General features: G+C 35.1%; 1 protein-coding gene across 1 annotated transcript in view; it reads right to left on the bottom strand.

The window, feature by feature from the left end:
- The window catches only part of KCNH7 (potassium voltage-gated channel subfamily H member 7), a 173,197-nt gene that overhangs the window by 35,087 nt on the left and 113,606 nt on the right, over positions 1-24,504 (bottom strand). Inside the window, exons 8-10 of the mRNA XM_031554296.1 lie at positions 20,109-20,264; positions 12,215-12,247; positions 4,980-5,408 (exon numbers count right to left, since the gene is read on the bottom strand). Of these exons, the coding sequence (XP_031410156.1) occupies positions 4,980-5,408; positions 12,215-12,247; positions 20,109-20,264 (618 nt within the window). The remainder of the gene's footprint in view (positions 1-4,979; positions 5,409-12,214; positions 12,248-20,108; positions 20,265-24,504) is intronic.

Below are 24,504 nucleotides of genomic sequence, written 5' to 3'. Positions count from 1 at the left end.
TTAATCGCACATGAGAATAAAACCTTTTTTAACCACCTTCTTTTGCATTAAAAACTGGTGAAATATATATATATATATATATATATAGCTTATATATATATATATAAAATTGATGATGGTAATTAATTAAAACCCCTTACTAAACCTTAAGTACAATGTGGGCTGCTACTTGAGAGCTAGTGGACTTTTCCTATATTCTCATAGCAGGAAGGAGAAAAGGAGGTCCATAACAAATCACAATTGACACTAATTGGCACCTTCATTGACACTTTCAGCAGAACAGGAAAGAATTAAATAAGCAGGGAGAACAATATGCTTCTGCCTACTGTATAAAGGGGATTCTTTAAGGTTTAATGTGAACTCCCCATTTTTATGGTAGGATTACATTGCCCCTGCTTACAAAATGCATTAACAAAGGATTTCACTTTCTGAGCTGTCAAGCCAACATCTTTCACAAACAGTAAATACACTTATGAAAGCTGTTTTAGAGTACAATGAATGCATTTTTTCCCCCGAAGACTTTACCAACATAACATGAAGCAAATGCAATGATTTCATAGTCCATGACTCACTCTACAAAATCTAGCTCATGCAGTGCATGCAGTTTAAAGAGAAGACTTTACCAAGTATGCACACTTTTTGCATCATGCATGAAATCACAAACTGGTTTTCAGACATAGCTAAAATAACCGAACAATTTAATCATTGTTTTTTACAGATGGATGATTTTCAAAATGCTGATAAAAGACATAGCTCAGTGCTGGTGAATAGAAACAACTCTGTAACTGCACGAAGTATTATTTGAACATATAACTGGTAATGAAGTGCATGCATGCACACTTTAACGCTAACGGAAGCTTGAAACCATACCCCCTGCCATCCAGGAACGTGAAACTAGTTTTAAGGAAACAAAACAGGAATAAAGTGAAGATATTTCCATAGGATTCCTAATTAATAATTCTTTTACTTTTGAGTTAACTGACAAGTAGCCTCTTTAGTACAATGGATCGTTAATTAGTGGCCCAGCCTGATTTTACATCCTTTCACAGGTAAAACTCCTGGTTGCTTCAACAGAAGTTTTGCCTGCTTAGACAGCAGTAATGAGTTAAACGACCTGAACGACGACCCTTCCTTTACGTTTGAATTAGCAGATACTTAAGTGCAATAACCGTTTAACTATGCCTTCACTTTTTCCAGGGATTGGTAGTTAGTGCTTTGGGACAATAATTAAGAGAATAACTACATGTTAAACATGAATAATTTCAGTAATGGGCCTGGCTCTAGAGGGGTCAGCATGAGAATGTTGCTTTTGAACATTTCATACAGCAGGCAAAATAACATGCCAAAAAGTGTGGCTGTAGAGACACTGGAAGGTATAGTCTAGACGGATACTTTACCTTTGACATTGCGACCATTGTCTGGTTTTCAGCATAATAAAAGCAAAGAAAAAGAGAGAAAAAAAGACAACTAAAATCTACATCAGAAAAAGCAGAAACCGTTGCTTCAAAATATATGTGGCTGGAATTAAAATGATTATATTATGTAAAATTTTAGGCAAGATGAAGTCACTTTGGCAATCAAAGAACAGCTTGTAAAACAGTTTGGAATTGATCAGTAAGAGCTGCAAAAATGAGTACGATTAGCTCTAACTTGCTTTAACAGCAAAACAACGTAGTTTCCCCACAAGCCCTATGCTGGCTTGGAAATCCGAAGATCTAACCCACAAGACAGCAATTAGTCAAATGCAATTAAGCCGGACTGAGACACCCACAGCTGTGGGCAACCCAGGCCGGCAGCAAGGGCTGCGTGGGTGGTCTCACACACACCCCGCACCTTCCCAGTACTCATAGGAGGAGTTACGTCTCCCAGAACTATTTCTAACGTAGCAGCAAGCTGAGCAGTGCCCTTTCTAACTAATGCTGAGGAACCGCTGAGGAGAAGGATGAGCCTTAAACCTTTTTTTAGCACACTGGTTGGTACCTTTGTGGGAAATAACAGCAGAGAAGCTATCTTTGTGATGTACAGGCACTTTCATCCCTGAACCCTCACCTGAGATCAATCTGTTTAGTTATTATTTAAAGAAGTCACACATGTGAATGGGTACAACCCTACCTTCTCAGGGATGTACATGACCCCCAGGCTGCCCTCCCTTCGTGCAGCTCATTCTGCCTGGCTGCAGGGGCTCTGTGAGCGTGTGAGGGCCCCGAGGTTGGCGGGAACAGCTGTGTTCCTGGGTGCTACCAGCCACTGTCAGCTACTTTGGATATCAGACTCTCAAAGAAGCTTGAAGACTGCATAAATGACTGAGCACTCTTCCTGAAAACAGTAAAGTTCCTAATATGTACTGGTGTACCTGCCTGCAAAATCGGTTTGCTCACGCTTCAGATGAGAAGAGTTCAGCTGCAGTTTGGTGGAATACTACAGTTCCTGCCCTGCTGTTTTTGCTATCAAACAGGTAACTACAGGATGGAATTAAATTGAGTATGCCCAAATGAACTTACAATCCTAAATTGTCATTTTTAATGTAATACCTCTCAGTGTATGATTGTTGCTATACCACATTAGGTCTGGAGTTTACTTTTATGTACTGTAAGTAACTAGGGTTTTATATTCTTCAGTAGTATCTACAGCTTCTGATCAGAATCTGTAGTCCAAAGAAGAGGATTTAGGCTGAATCTTGGTTGCCTATGTAGCAGAAATGCAAAGTCAGGGTTTGAAACAGTGATGGAGCACCTGGTGGGAAAGCAGGGCTAATCCAAGGGAGTTCAGGCATGTGTAATGCGCTGAGTGACCAGAAGGAGTGGAGCCAGGATCCATCCCTTCCCATGCCTCGTTTAAGGGTTTGCAGTGGAGGCAAGGGCATGTCTTGATGTCCCTGTGTACCTGAGGATTTCTGAAGGTAAGCAGCTTCTTGCCTTTATGTCTGTGCCCATGGCTGTTGCATTTGAGCAAGTCCTTACTTGCTGTGGCCTAGGACCTTGCTGCTCTGCTGTTGTTGCGCTTTCCATTGCATTACACCTGACTTATGTAGATCATATCGGTGGGGGGTTGCAGCTCAAGGTTAAGGCATGTGGGACTTTCTAGTAAAACTTAAATATCTTTTTAGCATAAGGTGCCAAATTCAAACATAATTGGAAGAAGATGGCATCAAGTACGGTTGATAATTCTAGTGGAACACTGAGAACTATCGTCTCTTCTGCTGTACTTTTTTTAGAATGTCTATACGTAACCTAAATAGAGGGACAGATTCTCTACTGTTTTGTATGCAAAGTAAAATGGGATGATACTGTTTTATCTGTTTACACTGTAAGGATGTAAGATGTCAGAGGAATTTAAATGTGTTATCTGCTTCTCATAGTAAAATGTTCTTAGTATCTAAAACTTGAAAAATACTACTCAGTGAAATGGAGCTTGAAATCTTTTGCTCTTCCATGCAGACAATATTAAACTGTATGGCTATTTCTGCATGAACTTTATACCATTATAACCAATAAAACTTAATAATAAAACTTAATTTTTACACATTTCAAGAACCATCTGTGAAGTGCTTTAATCAGAATAAGTTCTGAAAATAGGAACTGACAAAATATATATTATTTAAATGTGTTTTATTTGATATGCTGGTTTAGATTTGGGGAAGTTAAAACCAAAATGAAGCATCTGTAGCATTCCAAAAGACATGTGTAAACATTGGTATCTTTGGCTCCAGGTCCTGATCTTGAAATCTTGGCTTGAATGTGAAAATGAAATATACCAAAATGCCACAGTTTGGAATAGACTTAATTGAATTTTCAGGTTCACTTGTGCTGAAAAAACTGGAGTGTAAAAGAAGCAAAAAATGATTAAAAGAAAAAGCATTTCTCTATTATATTTAATACAGGTGTAGCATAAGGAATGATCACTTCTGCTGTTGTAGGAATTAGTCTGAGTGAGAGTGGAGCACTCAGACTTACATTTTAGGACATGTAAGAAAGCAGAAACATTGCTGCATACCTTCTGCATACCTCCTACCAAAGGCAGGAGAACTTAAGTGAATTTTACACTTGGAGTTAATGAATGAGAGGAGAAAAATGAGCAATCATGGAAAATGAGAACTCATTTTCTTATGTTATGAAAGAGTGAGTACAGGTTTCACATGTTTCTGAATTCTTAAAATATTCCACATACATTACTTGCCATTGAGCTTGAATAAAAATTACACAAGTCATTAGTATCTATAAAAGCATTGTATATTTGGCAATTTTCTGTAGAAGTCAGTTACAAAATACTTTTCCATTCAGAGTTTTGAAACCTCTTTTTCTTAAATTTCCCATCATTCCCTTCTTCAACATGAAGAAACCATGAGTTGTACTCCATGATTGTGCATGGGGTAGTTTGCGCTTAGTTGAGCTGCTTAATATAAATTTAATGTATTTCACTAGACATTCCATTAAGCTTTTCACAGGAGTTACTGAGGAGATTATTCTCCAGTGTGTAAGAAAAAGCATTAGTTTTGGGTTAGTGAATATATACAATATGCAAAAGAGATTATTTTAAAAAAATAAGCTGTTCCATCTCTGAAGTAGGATTCCATACTATAAAGAGATATTAGGTGTGAGTATGAGGACAGAACTGTGCATGCAGTTCTGGCTTAATTGTCTGAATCTTTTTTTTTTCCTCCCCTAGTACGAATATTAGTTTTACAGATGCTGGGCCTAATTTTGCTGTTTTCCTGTACAGAAGGCAGATGGTGGTCTAAGAACAACTCCATGATTTCACTGGTCTGTTTAGACACGAAAAGCAGTATTTAGAGTAAAAAACAAACAAACAAAACCCTCCCAAAACTGGCTTATTTTCTCCCTTAATATTTTTATTGTGATTTTGAATGTCTATAGATGAGTATATGTAGTTTTCCTTACAAATTGATAATCACTGTGAAAAATCGTGAAAATCTCCCTTAATGAAAGACAGAATACTGACTGATTTTTTTTCTACCATACCTTCACTTGCATGACGGTCCCTAAAAATGTTCTTCGCGTGGACGTTAAATCCTTCTATGTCATGTACTGAAGATGCTCTCCGTATGCTACAAATGCTTTCCTTTGATCTGGAATGGGTTAGTGGATTGCTTGTCTGTATCATGTCTGGGTAAAGTCTGTCCCATTGCTGTTTAGGTGATGAATGGTCGAGAGGTCCTGATATATTAACCATAGGTGAACATTTACTTGGTTGAATCAGTGCTTTTGTGTCATCCACTTCTGAAGGACTACAACTTTCTTTTGTAGGTGATTTAAAGTGCTTCAGAGCCACTGAGTCATCGCTGTGCTTAGATGAGTCGATTATCACTGCATCGGGATCCTCTTGTGGTAAGGACTGTTTTCTGTATGTTAGAAGTCTCAATCCAGGTAACCGGAACCCAAAAAGTTTGCCTACATGTAAATATATTAAATTAAAAAAAAAAAAAAAACACAACAAAGAAAAGATTGTGTTAGGTTCTTGTCGTGAAAATCTAAATTTTTTCTTTACGCAAATTGAGATTGCATAATAATAGCTATAAATAATTAACCTATTCTTAATAGTGTTTTGCATTGGGAGTGTAAACAGTATGGAGGCTTGTTAAATTCCAGAGAACTTCATATTTCAGTCAAATCTAAGCTAATGAGCTCAGAAAAAGAATAAGCATTGATTCTATGGTCTGCTTTATAACAAATAAGATTGTCTATTCTGGTGGTTCTTTCTGGCTTAAATCTGTGTATTTGTATAAGGCTATATACGCACTAGATTACTTTGCTTTGTAGATGTATCCTGAAACAGGTGGATCTTATTACTAGTGGAATTTCTTGTGCTTAAAACTGCGATACTGATTTATTGATTCATTGGCTACAAATTTAACAGTGCTAATCCTTCTGAAAAATAAGTTGAGCAATAGTTTTGCTATTATTTTCAACAGCTATATTTTATATTTAAATGAAGCACTTATTTTGAATGACGCAGCTTCCAACCCTCTGTTGCACCCATACAGTAAATGCATTTTTTGTGCATTTTTGTGGACGTAGGCTTAGTTGGGCTTGGTACATTAAATGATGTGGTAGGTGTATGGGAACTGCTGAATCATAGCCTGAACCTTTGACTGACCACCTGAGGCAAGCAACGAGTCAGCCACGGGAGCACAGGTGAAGGCAATTCACCTGTGCTACTGGAAGGGGTGGAGCCTGGCTCCACTTCTCCTAGATCCCATTTGAGTGCTGACTGCCAGTGAGGAAGGATCTTTTCCTAGAGATCACTAATTGTGGAGAATATTGTGAGCCTACAACATTGGTAAGCATTTTCCATTTATTATTTTCCCGTTGCAGTAATCTTACTTAGCCTAAAACTCTGTACATCAGTTGATTTTACACATCTGTACGCTTATTGATTGTACAGTAGGCTATGCTGAATGCAGGTAAAGTGAAGAAAATTTGTGGCAATAAGAAATAGCGGTAGCTGAGAGTAATTGTAAAATTCAAATAAAATGCTATAAATTGAGAAAACATAGAGTAAGAAATGTAAAGTTTTCTCAGATTGTTTTAACAAACAAAAACCAACAACAAATCCAGTCAATGAATACTTGAAAACTGCATAATAAACTCTAATGGTATTAGGACTTTTAATGAACAGAAGACACAGCAAAACATGGAAGAAATTATAAGGAAACAGTAGCAAAACAAAATAACTGAATGGATCAGATGTCATTTCATAAACATGAACTTAACTAATTACTACTTGTCACTTATTCTGAAATGTGTTTTCCACTACGAGTATGCTTTCTCAGAGAACGTCACAAAATGTCTTGCTGTTCCTACTTACTAGGATAAGAAATTCTGTTGGGATAAGATCTCATTCTATTCAGTTAGTTTTACCACTCTTTGAAGCTAGCTAGTATTCATTAATATTTAGCACTGAGATTTTTTCACTTCTTACTGAAATGTTTTGAGATATTAATTCACTGATGCTTGTACATAAGTTAATACAACACAGTTGATCACAGCTCAGTCATTTAACATTTTAGAGTGTGCTATATATATTATTGAATTTAACTTGAATTTTGAATGAATGAAAGTGAGAGTGCCTGGCTCTTAAAGGAAAAGCTGTATAAAGTCTAGAGATGTTATACTGAAGGCCACTGAGGAGGTAGGATTTGTAATGTAGGACCTCTGATAGTTTCTGAACATGGATGAGTGGAGAAGGAATTTAAGAACAACTCAGTTGTTATATTTCTTCTGGTTTATTTATTTAATTTCTGGATGTTGGCAGTTTAGAAATTTCTTTTGATCCACAGTTTTGAGCTCAGATCATTGATGTGTGATGCAACTTTCTTGCATGAATTTGTTCTGCTTTTGATACACAATTGTACTTTGCTCTGGAAAGTATGCTGCGTCAAATATTCTCATAATTTATGTATAACCATGGAAGAACCACTCCTTGCAGTAGGTTTACAGCAACCAAGTTGTCAAAGGTGCTAGTTTCTCTATGTATCTCTTTTGATCTCCTTGATGAATGCAAGTATAACTAAGCTATATTAAAATTCTTGTACATCTCTGATCACTCTTACTCTTTAATTTCTAATATAGTAACTTTTGGCAGTGGTATGAGCTACTCCCATTCTTAGAGATTAGCAGAGTGACTTACTTTTCTTACAGACATAAAAATAGTCTGTAATTCACGGTTTTATCACTTGGCCTTTCAGTACTTCAGTGTGGGATGTCTGCAAATCTCACATCATATTCTGATTAATTTTATGACATCAGCAAACTCTCAACTTCATTCACCAAAGAATTGAAAATGAATTTAACAGGACTCTGTGCGACTCTACCAATTACATCTTAAGAAATCTGGTCATTCATTTTGACCCTTCTTTCCCTAAAATAAAATGTGATTCCATGTAACAATTTCCCTTTTATTTGCTTCATAATTTCAGTGAGGGATCTTCTGAAGAAAAAAACAAAAACCAAAAAACAAAAAACAACCCACTTTATTCCAAGTGTTTAATATTGAATCTATTACTCTAATGAATATACTAACACAACAGTGCAGTAGATAGTGAGTTCATCGATGGCACATAGAGGTGCCAATTTTCAATCTACACATTAATATTTGGTGGATCTTAGGAGCATGCATATTTCTTCTGATTTACTAATTATACTTAAATTTTTAACAGTTGAAATCATTGAAGTATATTAAAAATATTATTTTGAATATGCATATAAGTGAGTTGGAAAGTATCTTAAAAATCAATTTTGGAAGCTTATTATAAAAGGTAAAACATACTGTAACTTCTTTAATCAATTACATTAATCTTAAAAATACCATTCATAAGATTTTATGGCTTTAACTGCTGTTAAAGGGTTGGTGTTTTTTTTTTTTTTTGCTGGCACTCTGATCTAGTTACATTCATGGTGGTGCAGATGGTCTTTTCTGCTTCACCAAGTTAATATGACCATGTTATACTGCATTACTGATTCAGCTGTCTAACTGCAGTTGAGCTGGAAAGAATCCACTGTGAGAATGCTGCTTCTTGCTGAGATTCTTGGGCATGAAATTAAACTTAAATGAGTAACTTTTTCCTATTCTTCTATAAACTGTAATAGATGATCTTAAAATTTAAAATCCCTCTCCTTTTTAACTTGAATATCCTTTGGGGAATACTATTCAGGTTAAAGATAACGAGCTATATGTGTTGAACATTCAGTGCTCTCCTGCAGTACTGTGGCGAAAACTATCAGAAAGCCCCTTCAGAATTTATCTAATTTACATCACACTTCATTGCTTAGCTCAGTAGTAATACAAGATGGCACGAAACAAAATTCATGGCCCCAGGCCTAATGTCCCAGTACTGACCAGCAGTCTCAATGGAGGCTTCCTGGCATAGTGTATATGGGATGAAATCTTTTGTTCAGAAGTGGACAACACCAGCACTGTAGATATGATGTCTGAGTAGATTTATCTTGGTTTGTGATACTGAAAGTTTTCTGAGATGTAATGGGATGTCTGTTATGAGTATACAGATGATGTTGCATGAAAATCCTTATGTTTTATTGAAGGTGAAAACTGTGCTGAGTCAGATTTGTATAACTGTGCTTGTTAAAAGCAGTTGAAAAAAGCAGTTAAGTCTGGGCCACAGTTCCAGACTTAGATTCCACCTTCTCCTTTCAAATCTTGCTTTACTAAATAACTAACTTGCAGCTGATGTAAGAAGTTAGTTGTATTTATTCTCCATGCTAGCTCAGCTAACCTTTTCTAAAGTTTCTAAGCAATAGAACCCAGTCCAGAAATACACTTCCAGTAAGAGGGGACGCTTCTAAACTCTAGGCAGGTGCAGTTATCTTCAAAGTCCCAAATAAACTCTTTTTGTCTTCTGAAAGACTCTTTTGTTCTGTCTCATATTTTGGGAGACCAAAGGACAGAATATATTTAGAATTCATGGAACCTAAAATACAAGTGTCATCGATATTTTTTTAAGGTAAATTTTTTTATAGCTATAGTCTGTCATAGCTTGATTTCTCTGTGTGGAATTTGAAGTTCTTAGAGAAACAGGCAACTTCACTGCCCTAGGTAGAACATACAAAAAATCTATTGCCTCACACCTTAAAAATGGCATTGAATGAAAGTATATACAAAATATCCTGAAATATCTGATTCCACGTCAGAAAGATAAGGTGAGCTTAATATATTAAACCAGTGCTTCTGTGTTTTATTAAATGCCATCTGGCTTTCTACCTCCAATGTATTTTTGGAAAGGTGTTTTTGTTCTCAAGGTATAAAGAAAAAAGCTTTTCAAAATAACTTCCCTTTTAAAATTTTCATTATTTTGCATTGAAGAATTAAAGAGAAATGAAGGTTTCAAGTTGATGAAAGATAACATGTTTTGATTAATAATAATTCTGTGGGGGGAAAAAAAAACACTAGGAAAACAAAAATTGATAACCTTGTTTTACCACAAGAGTTGAAATTGGAAGTATTAGTATTAAGTGAAGATGTGCCATTTTTAAAGACTAAGTAATGTCTTGGAGAATTTTATGGCACAAAAAAAGAAAAGACAAGGAAACTTGGTCTGAAAACTCTTACAAACTTCAGTCGTGAATTGCAAATTCCCTGCCCCATGAACAAAGATTTAGACTTTCCCAAAACAAAGCAAAGGAGCTCAATGCCCAAAAAGTTTGCACAAGATAAACCAAGTGAGGGGTAGAAGCTCTTAGAACTGTTTCCTGGTATGATGTTGTTTGTCCTAAAGGCTCAAACTAAAATGAGCAGCCTGTGTTCAGAAACAAAATATAACTATGGTACAGTATTGACAGATCTGGGATCAATTTATTATGTTATATGTGACTGCTCTGGCTATAGTGTAGATCTAATTACATGTCCAGTACGTAAGACTAAAGAATACAACATACATATTTGCGAAGATCAGCCTGCTCTTAAAAGAGGGAGATTTCCTTGACAAGAGTAGTAAGTTGGCTGTAACTCCTACTCTGAAGGACAGGCTGTTAATTCTACTATACTTTTGTTCAGAATCTACTCCAAGTAGTGAATAAAATTACTTTCACAAAGGGAGCAGTCAGCTCTATCTTGAAAGATTTTTTGATAGCTGAGTGACTAGTATGAAGGAATTTTCAGGATATATGTCAGCAATATGTACGTGGGCAATTACTGAATTTCAGCTCAAAGGTTTGGAAATGTAATCAAATAACTAATGCAACAGGCTGAAGGAATCAACTGCTTTTGAGAAATGGAGTTCCTAAACATTGGCAGTCTAAAATAGCAGCATGTACTTGAATATACTCTGTGGAAACGCTGAGGCATGTGATGCTGCCTTCAGTCTGGGCTCAGCAAGCCTAAGGACAGAGAATTACAGCAAAAGCCAATTATAGTTGTTTTTTTTTTTCCCCCTAGATGTAGAGGAGCATACATAAGTGGATCATTTTTTATTCAGCTCATTAAATAATCTTCATGGTCTGGGTCTCTTTTTTTCTTAGTCAGGAAAAGGAAAGCATATCCAATTATTAACTTTAGAAGCTAAAATTTATAATTCTCAGCTACTGCAGACACTTTTAATCCTCTGGTGTGGTCTACTTTAATTTTGGCATTTTAGTTATTCTTTTAGTTTTCTCTAAAATTTAAGCTTGCATTTGAACTCTCAGTATTAGCAGTCATTTTTATGCTCCTTTGTGAGTGTAAGTTATTTTATCTTTTGATGGTGATAGCACATTTGCTTGTTTCAGTATTTCTCCTATAAGTAGTGTTGAGATTATTGTGATACAAGATCTTCCTGTTTACAAATACACCTATGAGGTATTCTAACAAAACATAGCTTTTCAAGCTGTAAGATGTGCAGGGAATAAAATTTCTGGCTACACATAGGGCTATGCTGTGTCTGGCTGACTAGGGAATGTAGGTGTACTGAAGGTCTCTCTGAAAAGAAAGAATGGTTCTATACTATGAAGTTCGTGTCCAAAAAACTTAACTGTCTGTCCGTCCTCTCGTTTGTTGATAGAGATATAATTGTTACCTTTTATTCATTATGATGTGCTTATAATTGCTTGATTTTTATGAAAATGAATGTGATCCTTTCATTTTATTTTTTGTGGCTTTATTTATTGGATAAAAGTGAAAAAGAAGAAAAATGAAAGTAATTGTGATGAAATTAAAAAAACTATCAATAAATATTATATGCATTAATTATTCAACTAGCATAGTATTACACTATCTTGCTGAGACTATGGTGGTTCTGATAGATAGGAGAAATAATTCATTTCATGCATTAAATCAAGTTCTTAAATTCAATGCTTCATCTCAGTTACCAGACTTCATAGAGTGCTTAATGTTGTTTTTGTCTGAGACAGGAAGCCTGAAGTACTCCTTCTGTTTTAATAGCAAATTATCACTGCTAAATACCACAATGTGTTTCCTTTCATGCATTAAACTTTATGTTCTTCATATAAGAACTTCTAGCAATAATAACCTGAGAAGTATTGCTACATTTGAATTTTATATCTCATATAATTATACTAAATTTAATAGTTCAGTTGTTATATCTATAGTTTTGCAGAAATAGGTATTCAGAAAGTGGAGGCAAAAGCCATATCTTGACTTATGCTCTTGTAGAGTTATGTGAAATGTAATGAGATCCCGAAAAAGTAGGAACAGAACAAAGCAATAACAGGGCATTAATAGATAGAATTTTAGAAGATAGATTTACCTGAAGAAGAACCACTCGAAAGGTTGTTACCATCTGAAATACAATTAAACTAGATTTACAAAAAGCTTTAGCTTAAAAAGAAAAGTTTTCAGAATATAAACAGACTATTAAGAAAAGAGGGCTGAATATCAAGTTTCACACATTTTTACAAGCAAACTCAGACTGAATTAACATTCAATATAGATAATCTGCAGAAGAATTGATCTAAAAGTACACTGCCTCTTTTATTTGGAAAATTTAAGAACTATTCCATTAAGAGGTACTTGGATAATTACTCAGTTTTGTAACATAGATCAGTATATTTCCAATTACTAAGCTTTATGGTTTGCTAATACCGACAGGGAACTGAAGTAGCTGTATCCAGGCTAACATGCTACTTATAGTGAAACAGAACATCTAATTTCTTAGTGAGCATTGCTTTGCTAGGAAATGCCAATTTTTGTTTGGAAGAAAGTTGCTGAGAAGTTGAATAATTCACACTCTCTTCAGGGAGAATAGGTTTTTTTCATGACTCTTGTTCAGGATATGACCTCAGAAGTTTCATATTCCTTGTAGGGCTCACATATTTCACCTCTCCATAGGAGGAACTGCTCTGACTACATGTCTCATGTCTCTGCCAATTGCTTTCATGTCTTTGAAATGCCCAGCTTGCCCAAGTGCTATGCTCCTTAAAATAGTCCAGCAACTATGACAGATTCTACACATGAAAAATAAGGCACTATGGTGGTGAAGTTCCATGTTTTATTTATAGTTTGTTTGCTTAACTTAAAATCTCCTGCATGTTGAATTATATGACATATGACCAATGTCCATGTGAGAGCTTGTCAAATCCATTTAAATATTTTCTATCCAGTAGAGTCATCTTAAGTCTGAGATACTCTGATTTTAATTTCTCACTCTTTGAGATTAATGTCTAATTTAATTTAACTTAGTGCACAAATGTGTTAAGTTCTCTGTGCTAATTCTTATTATGAATAATACAGAAATGTCTTAATTATTTTATTAGAGAATGATGCAAAACTGACTGCCTTTATACTTTCTTGAGGGTATGTATTATAACCGGAGATGACTTTGCAAAATCATTATTCTGTCTTTCCAGTTTCCTCACAGTATCCACCTCTTTTAAATGCCATGAAAAGAATGAATAGATAGATCTGTTTAAAAAAAAAAATAAATAAAATCAAAATATATCACTGGAGGAGACCTCCTAGGTCTACTTCAAGAATCTCGTTTATGCTCACTTCTCATACTTATTACTTATCTGTTTAAATAGCAAAAGGAAATTTTGCAGGGACTCCACACAGCCTGTTTATTGTCAGTTTCTGTTCCTTTTTCCATTATCCTGTCTGCACAAGTCATCTCCACTGAAAGCTGCTGAACGCTGTGTCATTCCTCATTCCCTCTGTTTAGTTTGCAACCTCTTTAAGCAGAGATTGCCTTCTATTATTGACTGTTTATACAAGATATAGCACAATAGGGCTGTGATCCTAGCTGGGAGAGGCTGTAATGCAAACAGTTAATTACAGGGGCCAGAATCTAGCAGGGCTTCCTTTGTAGTCTGAGTCCTGGAAATAACCACCATGAGTAAAGGAAATCTAGCTACCACACTAGTATTTCTCTGCCTGTCAAAGAAGACTAAAACGGTTCATTTATCTTAAAGTGTGCACTGTTGATCAGGTGTTTTGGAGTACTCTGAAGAGAAGGTACCAAAGGTGCCTCTGTCAGCTTTACTGCTGATTGTTGTCTGGCTTTATTACTTTGCCGAGTTCCACGCTGCCTCATGTCACCTAATGTTCACTGTAACTTGGAGGCAAATGATATATTTGACATTGGAGTTGTCAGAGCTATCCTACTGGTTGACTAGTTAGAAACTTTTATTTTTTTCAGTCACAATTTTTCTTGATTAGCTCTCACTTAGGATGAATTTGCTTTTGTGTTGCTAAAAAGGACAAACTCCTCAGTCCATTTTGGGCAAGGTCAGGAGTTGCTATTACATGTGATGTTTGGTGTGGCAAGTGCTTATGCATCAAAGAGCATACAGTATTTTGTGATAAATTTATTGTCCAAAAATGTTTAGAAAAAAAATGCATGCTTACCTCTTAGTATACTGTTATGCTTACTCATACAGCAAAGTGCTCTGCATGACAGGAAAAGAAAGTCCGTCTTTTGAGTTAATTCTTTGACTTAAAGAAAAGATATGATCTGAATTTCAGTTGTGCTTACTTTATTTAACTTCAGTGAATGAAGTGAGCATTCTTCCTGAGTTGTAATTCCATTGTTAGGATCAGTATAGAGCCAAACTTTGTCAAGTATAAGCACCTTTAAGGGTTTTCTTGTTTGAAAAGTTTTATTAATTAGTACTAATGTTTTTTGCTTCAACTTTGTACAAGAAAATATGTAGCAGATCCTCTCATTTGCATAGGAGAAAGAAAAATTATTCTGGGCTGTATTTAATAGGCTTATAGATTTTTTTGAAGTGATAAAATAAGGCAGAAATAAGGCAATCCCCAAATAACTGTCTTTGACCAAATGAGATTATGTGCTTAATCAAATAACTTTCTGAGCTTTCTCCCATGAGATAATGAACAATGTATTGGGGAATCAATATTAGTTTATAGCTTAGTTCTCCAAGCTAGTCAAAATGTTTGGAACTTAAATGAACAGAGCTTGTGATGAAGTTATCTCATCTGACAAGCTTCTTTAGTCTACATATTGCTGGGAGTTTTGCTTTAGTATGGACCGGAGTAAAAATGTTAGAAAAAGCACATACAGGTCATTAAAAAAAGCCACCGAAACAGTGTGCTGTAGGGTAGAAAATGAAAAAATTTGGAACTGGAGTCCTAAGAAGTTTTCTGTATTGTGCATATTTGTATGTTATAATCCCACAGTGAGTCTGTTCTGAGTAGAAAAACTGTAACTACATTCTTCATATAGAATTCAGTCCTTAGAGCTCTGATTTCTGTGAGTGGGAAGACTTTCTGTCCAATCCATGTCATGACAGATTTTGATCTTTTGCAATTATTAGACTAGCATTACAGGCACAAAATATTTCACAGCTGTGGAGAGTGGAGTCAGATGCCGGGAATGAATTTATGCCACTGGTCCCTTAAACTTGAAAATTCCTCATCCAAGTCATTGAATAGATGAATGTGACAGTCTGGAATGTTGGACAGGTTTGGGAATAAAATCAGACACTTACATTGGATGATTTAAAAGCAATATTTAAACTCAAATTATTTTAGTTTCAGTACTTGAAAAATGGTTTATTGAAGTCTGTACGGCATAACTTACAGGAATTCTTATCTCATGTTGGGACCATTTCAGTTAACAGCTATTACTAGTAGTCTGGCAGACTAGTAAAAAGGCTTTTCTGCTATACTAGAATAAAAACATATTTATTGAATTTTTCCATTGTAGAATATCTACAGAAAGGTCTTTTTTGTTTAAACAGTGAGTTTAAAAGGAACAAGTTCTCTTTCTAGGAATGTTTTGCTAGTTATCCTACTTCATTATTTCAGCCAGAGTTGAAAATTTTATGTAACTTAAGCAAATGTTTTGATTCATGCAAACTTATTACGAATACTTCTAGGATTCAGTTTTTATGATCACAGTGAATTTCAGGCAAATGTTAATTTATGTGGCAGAGAATAGCCCATAAGAACTAGCTGTTTTTGTACAAATAAACAAGCCAGTAGGGCTTATGTAGCTCAGAAATTTTGATCTTAACACCTCAAAATGCAATTTACCATATTGTTTGAAAAGTAGGTATTTATACCTTCAAACACTTCACAAATATAATGAAGTGGGGTAAAGTAAAAACACTTAAATTTTGCTTACAGAATTTAATTTCTGTAATTATAAAACATTTGCATGACCTAAGAAAAGGCAACATAAAAAGCAAACGAGGTTATTAAAAACTGTGAATGAGAATGAATAGAATTCTCATATCTGTAAATGAGACAGAACTTAGAGCCACTGGATGATGAATAGACATCTATAGCAGAAATCACTTTGTCTCACTTTAACTGAGAAAACTGTACAAAAACATCCTTATTGGAAAGGGATGTTCCCAATTATGTCTACAGAAGAAATTTCCTCACTTCTCTGAATATACAGATTGGATAGATAAGGCATTACATTAAGTTTTTAGAAGTTTAAACACTGAGATCTGACTTTTTTTTTCCCCCCTAAAGGAGACTTATGTGAACAAAGTCTTTTTTTCATTTACTAGTGGAATGGCTTACCTTGAAAAATAGAAAACAGAAATAATGTAACAGAAGAATGAAAAGTCACTTAGCTGTGATTCAGTAATTTTTTACAGGTTTGGTGCATGCTAGGATTATTCAAAATTTAGCTATTTCATTACAGGAACATTAGTCAGACTACCACAGAAAAATGATGATAAATTCTTGCAAGAAAGAATAAAGGGGACAAAAGGATCAGCTGAAAGGATTTTTTTCCATGGCCTTTGTGAAGCCAATATCTTTTCACATTACTGCCTATTCAGCCTTTTGCTGCATCTGAGACAGGAGCTCTTGAGTACCAGACTAGAAATAAAATTATTTATACTCAGATGTGGTCATCAGACTCCTGGAAATTTAGTGCACTTTTTCTTAAATCTGTTACTGTAATGTGCCAGGCAAAATGGTAAATCAGAACCTGGCTGTATTTGCCATTTGTTCACTGGACACTTAACAGGTTGCAGTTTTTTCTGTGCACAAGCCTTCAGAAACAGACTGCACTGTGTGTATGGCATGAAAAGCTTTTTTACTTGAATGTATTTGCCTTCAGTCGGGAGCCCATTGTAAGTTCTCGTTCAAAACAGATGCAGTTTGTGGCTGCATCTGGCAGGATAGCTGCTTTTAGAGTAAAGATAGGTTTTTGCTTACACTTGATAAACTCATAATAAACCAACTAGAGAAAAACTGATCACGTGAAAGATTTTTATTAGGAAAATAACTGTTTTTGTTGTTGTTGTTGTTTCCTGTTCACATTTTAGCACTTTTATCCTGCAACCCGTCTCAGACGTTTTCATTTTCTCTTATGTTAAAAAGACATTCTAATATGAGAAAACTCAATCTAAGGAACTCTGGAAAGGGATCTTTCATGATTTGTGTCCTTCTGGGTAGTAGATGCTAATGCAATCTGAAATCTTTTACCATTAGCTGTTGCTTATTTCTGTTGTTTGAGATGCATTGCATTTGTTATGTGGCTGGTTGTTCCATTTTTATTTTTATTTTCCAAATTGGTTGCTGAATTTTAAGAACTTTGTTTCTTGTGTCTTTTTCCTCTCTGAACCGGTACCCATTACTGTCCATTTTGTATGTAATCCAATGAAAACAGGTCTCCTGCTTTACCTGCTGTTTTGTGTTCTAATTAGAATAAGACGAAAAATAAACTTCATCCTAGAATCTGCTTTTTGCATTTTCTTTATGTTGAGAATACGAACGAATTAAAAAGAAAATCTTTCTTTTTCTTGACTTTTTTTATTGCCTTAATGGACTCTGAATTTCAGGGCTTTGTCTCTTCTGTTTTAGTTCAAATACATTATTAGCCTGTACACAACATCTTCAAGATTTTGTGGAAACTTTGTACAAGTTGGCCTCTTGACAATTCTATCTACAGAGAGGAATTTTTGGCTGTGTAGCATGTTGTATCACCATCCTGCCCACATAACAGTCTGCTCTGACAACACAAGTGACTGGGTGGAAGTAGGAACAGCCACATGCGTGCTGTAGTTTGTGCCAGTTTCTGTATCTGGCTGAATTCACTAGCAGAAAATGGTTTAAGTCACCTTTCCTTCCCTTCATTTACACCTTGAACTTTCTCAGTTTTGATTGGGCCAAGGAGCTCCAACTATGTATTTTGAAAGCATGCTCGGCATGGAGATTACCTGTGCATGTCAGGCATAACTGCTGTAAAATAAGAAAGGAATGTTTTGACTAAGTGCTTTTTTTTGTTGTGGCTGTCCTCTTTAGCGGCTTTTACTTTAGAATATGTTAAGTGACAACACTTTAAAAGTGTATACTGATGTATCAGAGATGACAGAAAAAGCAGCTCTTTTTCAGGACGTAAAGTTTTTTTTTATTCTTTACCAATGGGTTTTTTACCTTCTACTTTGTCAGCACAAACCAACTGGAGAGTTTTACTATGTTACAAAACCAGGAAGTGTTATTTTAAACCAGGAAGTAAAATATTCAAAATGCACAAAATCATGGCATCCTGAAATAGAAACAAAATACAAGTGGGGTTTACTTCATGTAATTTTTTTCTTTTCTGATGCAGTTTTATTATTTTTTCTGATATTCTTTAACTGGCTTTTTACCATAATGTTACCAGAAAACACTTTTTGTTTTCCTGAGCTATTAAGAAATGTAGCAATTTAAAAAGAACAGAATAAGGAAAAGTATAAAACCCCAAGATTTTAGGTTTCTAAGAGTTTCAAATTATTATTGTAAGGAACATTAATAAAAGCATGTGATATTTAACAATTATTATCAATCTGTTAGCTTCCATCAATAGTAACTTTTCATAATTTTGTATCTACTGCCCTTGTAGAGTTGTACAGCTGTAGCTGGAATTACTTTTGCCCATTTGATCTGATCCAGTCAGCTCTTTCCTCAGACTTGATGATAATACTGCTTTGTAGGCAATCCCCATTAATTATAGAGGTAAACTGCAAACTTTTAAAAATGTGAATGTTTCCACAACACTGGGGCCAATTTATGTAATTTTTGGTGTCGCAGAGCTTTCAATGATACATCACTCATTTTGTGAAGAAGACACAGTGCAGGATCTTTAGATTATGAAGAATGGGAAGAACCTGGTAATGCTGTTATGCAGTGCTACAGGCTTGCTTCTCACAGTCTTCTCAATATAACTTAGCAATGTAGAAGCACTTAAGGTAGCACACAGTGCTTACAATGGGAAAATTCTCCCCTCAGTTCTTGCAGATTGTAACTATCTTTGCTTTCTATCTACAGAAAGCTGAAGTGTTGATTTGAAAACTTAGGTTCCAGGTCCCTTTATCATACCAACGTTAAAGATTATTAGAGTGTGAAAAGGTATTTCCAGCTGCTGCTGAGCCAACCAGACTCTGCGGAAAGTGTTAACATTCACTGTTAGAGCATGCTGTGCTTTACTAAAAGGTTGTACAAATGAGGGTGTGTTTTGGGGATCTTGGAGTGATAGCAGGGTATGTGTGTGGAGATGTAAAGCAGAAGGATCGTGTGCTGTTGCTGTGCGTAGTGAATGAAGGTCAGCGAAAGAGCACCCATTCTGCGTATAGTGGGGCAGAAAGCTACACTGTTCACCATGTAAGAAGTGGGCTTTTGTGGAGTTTTCTAACTTTGACAATTCTTTCAAGGATGAATACAAACAAAAGCTGATCCCAAAAACCTTGCTTCCTTTAACCCAATCAAAATACTTCAATTTAATTAAAATCAAGATGTATAATTCTAGTGTAACTTCTGGGAATATTTGCTAATCCAAGATAATAAAATCTTTAAACTTTTTTTTATTTAGGAAGAAAAATAGAAATATTCAGTTCTCAGTAGGCTAAAGTGAAATGTTTTTTTTCCTGTTATAATGCATTTTTGCACTTTTCAGTTCATGATCAAGTTTTGGCGAGGGTATTGCACTTCTGTGAAATGTTTCCATTTTATGATTTTTTTAATATCCTATTTCAGTGATGTTAGTACTACTAACGATCGGAGAGATTATCTTGCCAACTTTACAACAGGCCTGCTAAATTTTATTTCCTATTGTCTTTAATTCTATCCTAAATGAATCAGGCAATAGAATTACGCAGTCTCTCTGTTATTAGTATCCTCAAGTTAATTACTCTCTCAGCTAAGAGTAGAGGTAAGCAGACAACTTTCATTGAGTTACTTACGATTTACAAGTTTGGATGGCAATATTGGATTGCACTTCTCAGGAGATGCAATGTTCTCTTCATCTGTTACATACTCAAAGTTAATAATAAACATCATTGCTACTCCCTCTTGATTTTTCACTGGAATTATGTGGGTGTTGCAGATGAAGGTAGACCCTGTACAAAGAAGGTAAAAAAAAAAATATATATATATATTAATCAAAGGAAACTTGACTTTTAATTCCAGTTACACAAACAGATATTGAAGGATATTTCCTTGAATTTAACAATTGCACATCAAACTCGCTATAATTTAATGAGGTGCATTCTCACAGCAGGTGATATATCTTTCAATGATTTATTAGATTATTACCTCTTCTGAAAGATCTCTTCTTTAAAATGTCAATTTTACTTTTTGTTTTATATTCACTGGAAGTAACTTTATAGACAGACTTGTGATGTGTTTTGCACCAAAAGTAGCAATGCAAACACCATTCCAACAAGAACACTTGAAGAAAGCAGAACCCTATTCTTCTAAATGTCAAGCATTCTTTGAGTTTTTGGTTCTATTACAACAGGATGAATCAGTCATTAAATATTTATGGATGTAAATAAATCACTATTCTTATTTTAGCTCTCATTCCTTTGGGGGTTGTATAATGTTGCTTAGGTTTGTGTTAAAAATTGCATTTGTTATCAGTCTGATCTTGCAGAGTTTTGTATTCCACCACAAGAAAAACTTCTGAATGTAATAATTTTCAATAATTTTCTAGAGTATTTAGTTTAAGTATTATACGCAAGTTGAAGCATGAGGAAGAAGTGCTCTCATTTGCATAAACATGGGGCATACTCCACTTACACTGAAATGAAAAGGTGTAATTTCATAACACCTCTACTTCTCAGTGTTCTTTCTCAAATGCCTAATTAAAGATGTAAAAAATGCTTTTTGTTACATCTTGTGATGTAACTTTTAAAAGAAGATTCATTTGACAAGGTCACTAGATTTATTTAATTCCCTTTTAAACTAACAGAATATAGCATTTCCAAAAATAATGAGATTGCTATAAGCAATACAGTGATGAGCTAAATGCTTTGTGCAAACACAACTGTAAGATAATGTCTTGTCCTGATAACTGGGAACTGGCTTAGTGTACATCATTAGCAATTTATCCATTCAAATACAGTAATCACTGAAACTTGACAGGCAGTGCAGTTTGACAAAAACAGTTTCTGATCTAGGTTACACTTTTTCTCTACTGAAGAGAGAGATTAAAGATTTCAGTCATAGCAAAGCTTAGATTCTTGTTCATCACATTTAGTGTATGGAATGTATGGCAGTTCAAGCTTTGTATAATATTGATGTTCTGGCCTTTCAAGTTTTGCAACTGTGCCTTCAATCCATTTAATAAAACAGTTAAACTGTGGCACTTGCCACAGTTTCCATGGTAACAAGCTCAATGACTTTAGTAAACAGAAAATAGGCAATTTAAGACTGTTCCATTAGAGTTAAAAATAGAAGTGCTTCAGGCCAAGCATTGCAACATAGACTGGTTAAACAGAGGGTCTGGAGAGAATTTAGAAGTAATTCTTGTGTTTTCAGCCAATTAATAAAAATATGTATTGAGTTTAAACAGTCAAAATTGTATTTATTGGTAACTTGAAAAGATAAGCTAAATCGCATTACAGTTTTTTTTTTAATAATTCCCGGTGCAGCTTGTGTTTTGACATGCAATTTTTATAAATCGAGCAGATATCTTCCAGCCTGACACCTCTGCTTCGAACAAAGAAAGGATTGGAGCTAGTACCAGGCTGGGGAGCATTTGGATTTGAAGAGCACTGAACTCCAGTGGGTGAAATGTTGATGAGGTTTTGCAAATGAGCTACACACCTCTTTGAAAGCTTTCCTGCCTTTCAAAGATAATAATTTGAAATGCTTCCCATAGTGCTGAGTAACGACAGTATCTCTCTTTTATGTAGAAAATTCTGCTCTCAAGCACTTACAAGCTTCTTTTGTACTGGACCTAGGGATTTGCATGTCTGTGAACAGACACAGAAGCTGTTTAACAATCCACAATGTAAGAACATGCTCCAAAAATACCAGAGTTAAATTGAAGCTGTACATAGATACAATATTTGGGGCACATGGAATGGGAACAATCCATTCAGCACTCTTCCTTTGAAGACCAGTTGCACCAGCAGGCTAGTGAGCCTGCTGTAGCTCTTCAGGCGAAGTTTTTCCAAGGCACTTGCACTTTTGAAGTGCTAGAGAATATTCATGTTGTGCAAGTGATTGAAATTACAATTCCATAACTTGAGCAAACCACAGTACCTCTTACAGTGGCTGTTGGTTTTTGTCTTTAGTACAGATGTGATTATTTTCTATACACTTACCAATGATCTCTATTGAAATTGCAAGAAGGAAATGCAAACTAAGGAAAACCTTAGTGTGATTGAAATGTAACAGTTGAGTGCAGAGAAATTACTAGCAAAATCAAAAGATAGGCTTTGAGTAATTGAAGTTGATGGCAACAAATATGAAGTAGCTTGTTTGTAAACAATCTTTTCATGTTTGCCCTCCACTCCATTACTTTGTTGCACTCACCATGCTTACCTTTTTTTTGTCTTTATACTGAAATATTTCAAGAGTAAGAAATAATTCAGATGAGTAAGAAAGATTATAGTGATGTTTCTAAAACTTGCATTTCTTGTGTAATGGCACAAGACAAATGATATAATCAGAATAATGAAATTATGCCATTGTAATTAATAGATTCAGTATGCACCTATGTTTCTGGGTTTTCTGCAGGAATATTCCTATTGGGCTATTGATAGAATCATTGGAGGGGATAAAGTGAAAAGCTGGAAATGTTCATCAGCTTGAACTCCTTGGTTAAACGGTCTTGTTTTATTTTCTCTACGACACTTTAGAGCCCTCTCTTTATCTAGTTAAATTAGTGGCAAAATATCAGTATCTGAAGAAAAGATGTGGACATGATTCTGTAGTTACATATTCACAAAACAAACAAATGACTGTCAAGGCATGTGTATTGGTGACAAATATTTAAGAAATAAAAATGTTTGGTTTATATAAGGATATCTTTCATTATCTGAGCAATTCTGGTGAATTATGAATACCTTGTGGCTTAGTGCTTAAAGTTGGTTTGCTTCACAGAAGAAATACAAAGCAGGCACATCAAATCAGTTTATCTGCTTCATAAAATGTGTTTACCTTTCCATTGATTTTTCTATAGAGGATTTTAGGACAGATTTTTGTTAGGATGCATCTTCTAGATAGAACCAGTCATTTATTTAAATTATAATAGCTCATTTTATGAGCATTTAGGAGAGTACAGTAAAATAATGCAAGAGTGAAGGCATTCCAAATTACAAGGCCCTGCATTCTCATGGACAAAACTGTGATAGACATACTTAGAAAAATTACCCATCCCAACCAACCGTTATGATTCAACCTTCCTGGGAACAATGTTTTCATGTGCCATTATGTATGCTAAAGGATCTCTGAAAAATGAGGTGCTGTGGCATTTAAATGATTGTCTTAATTCTTCAGAAGCCTCATGTTTTGCATTGCCAGAACCCTTGAAAATCTGTCATGGCTCTGCTGGATGACTCTACCATTCTGTTGCACTGAGGGAGTGTGATAGTTGTTAAGTGCATTTCACCATCAAAAACTTGGACTACCCAACTTTAGTGTGAATTTAAGGACTGACTTAATTGTGACTGAGAGTGGTTCCAATGTATTTTGGAAGCAATCTTGGCTCTCTGTGCCAAAGCATTTATGACTTCTCAGTTATTTTTTTGTTCCTAGAACTCCTCTGGACAACTAAGTCTATGGAAAGAAAGATATTGAGTATGTTCTTTGTGTGCATACATATATTTCTGGATGAGCTGACCTCATGTAACCATTTGCTAGGCTTATGATAATCTTGTGCTGCTGCAATTTATGTGTAATCCAGTATTGGTAGTAGTTATACAATCCATAGTAACTATTGTTTATTTAAAATTGAAGGTAAGAAGGAATAAATCAGAAAAAAAGAGAGCCAACAACAACTTGTCTACTAGGAATGGCAAAAAAGACAGAAATTAAAGGCAGAGATATTGTGCATATTTCTGGAGCTAGATGGTCTTGTTTTCTGTTTGAATACAGATTTGAAAGAAACACATTGGTGAATCTTCCATAAACATTGTAAGAATTCTGCAAAATGACAATTTGATGATAGGGACCGGTGTAGGATGCTGGATATTCTTTAAATTTTTATTAAATAATCACCTTGATTATTTTGGAAATAACTACTCTTCACTTCTCCACAGTATGATCTCACATTTTGTGATCAAAATAAATGCTCATATGGTCTTCTCTCTGAGGTGGAAGCTTTGAATGTATCAATTACAAATATAG

This window comes from Meleagris gallopavo, chromosome 7 (genome assembly GCF_000146605.3).
Source record: "Meleagris gallopavo isolate NT-WF06-2002-E0010 breed Aviagen turkey brand Nicholas breeding stock chromosome 7, Turkey_5.1, whole genome shotgun sequence".
Classification (NCBI taxonomy): domain Eukaryota; kingdom Metazoa; phylum Chordata; class Aves; order Galliformes; family Phasianidae; genus Meleagris; species Meleagris gallopavo.
Note: the sequence above shows the minus strand (reverse complement) of the source record. Positions and strands in the feature narration are given on the sequence as shown.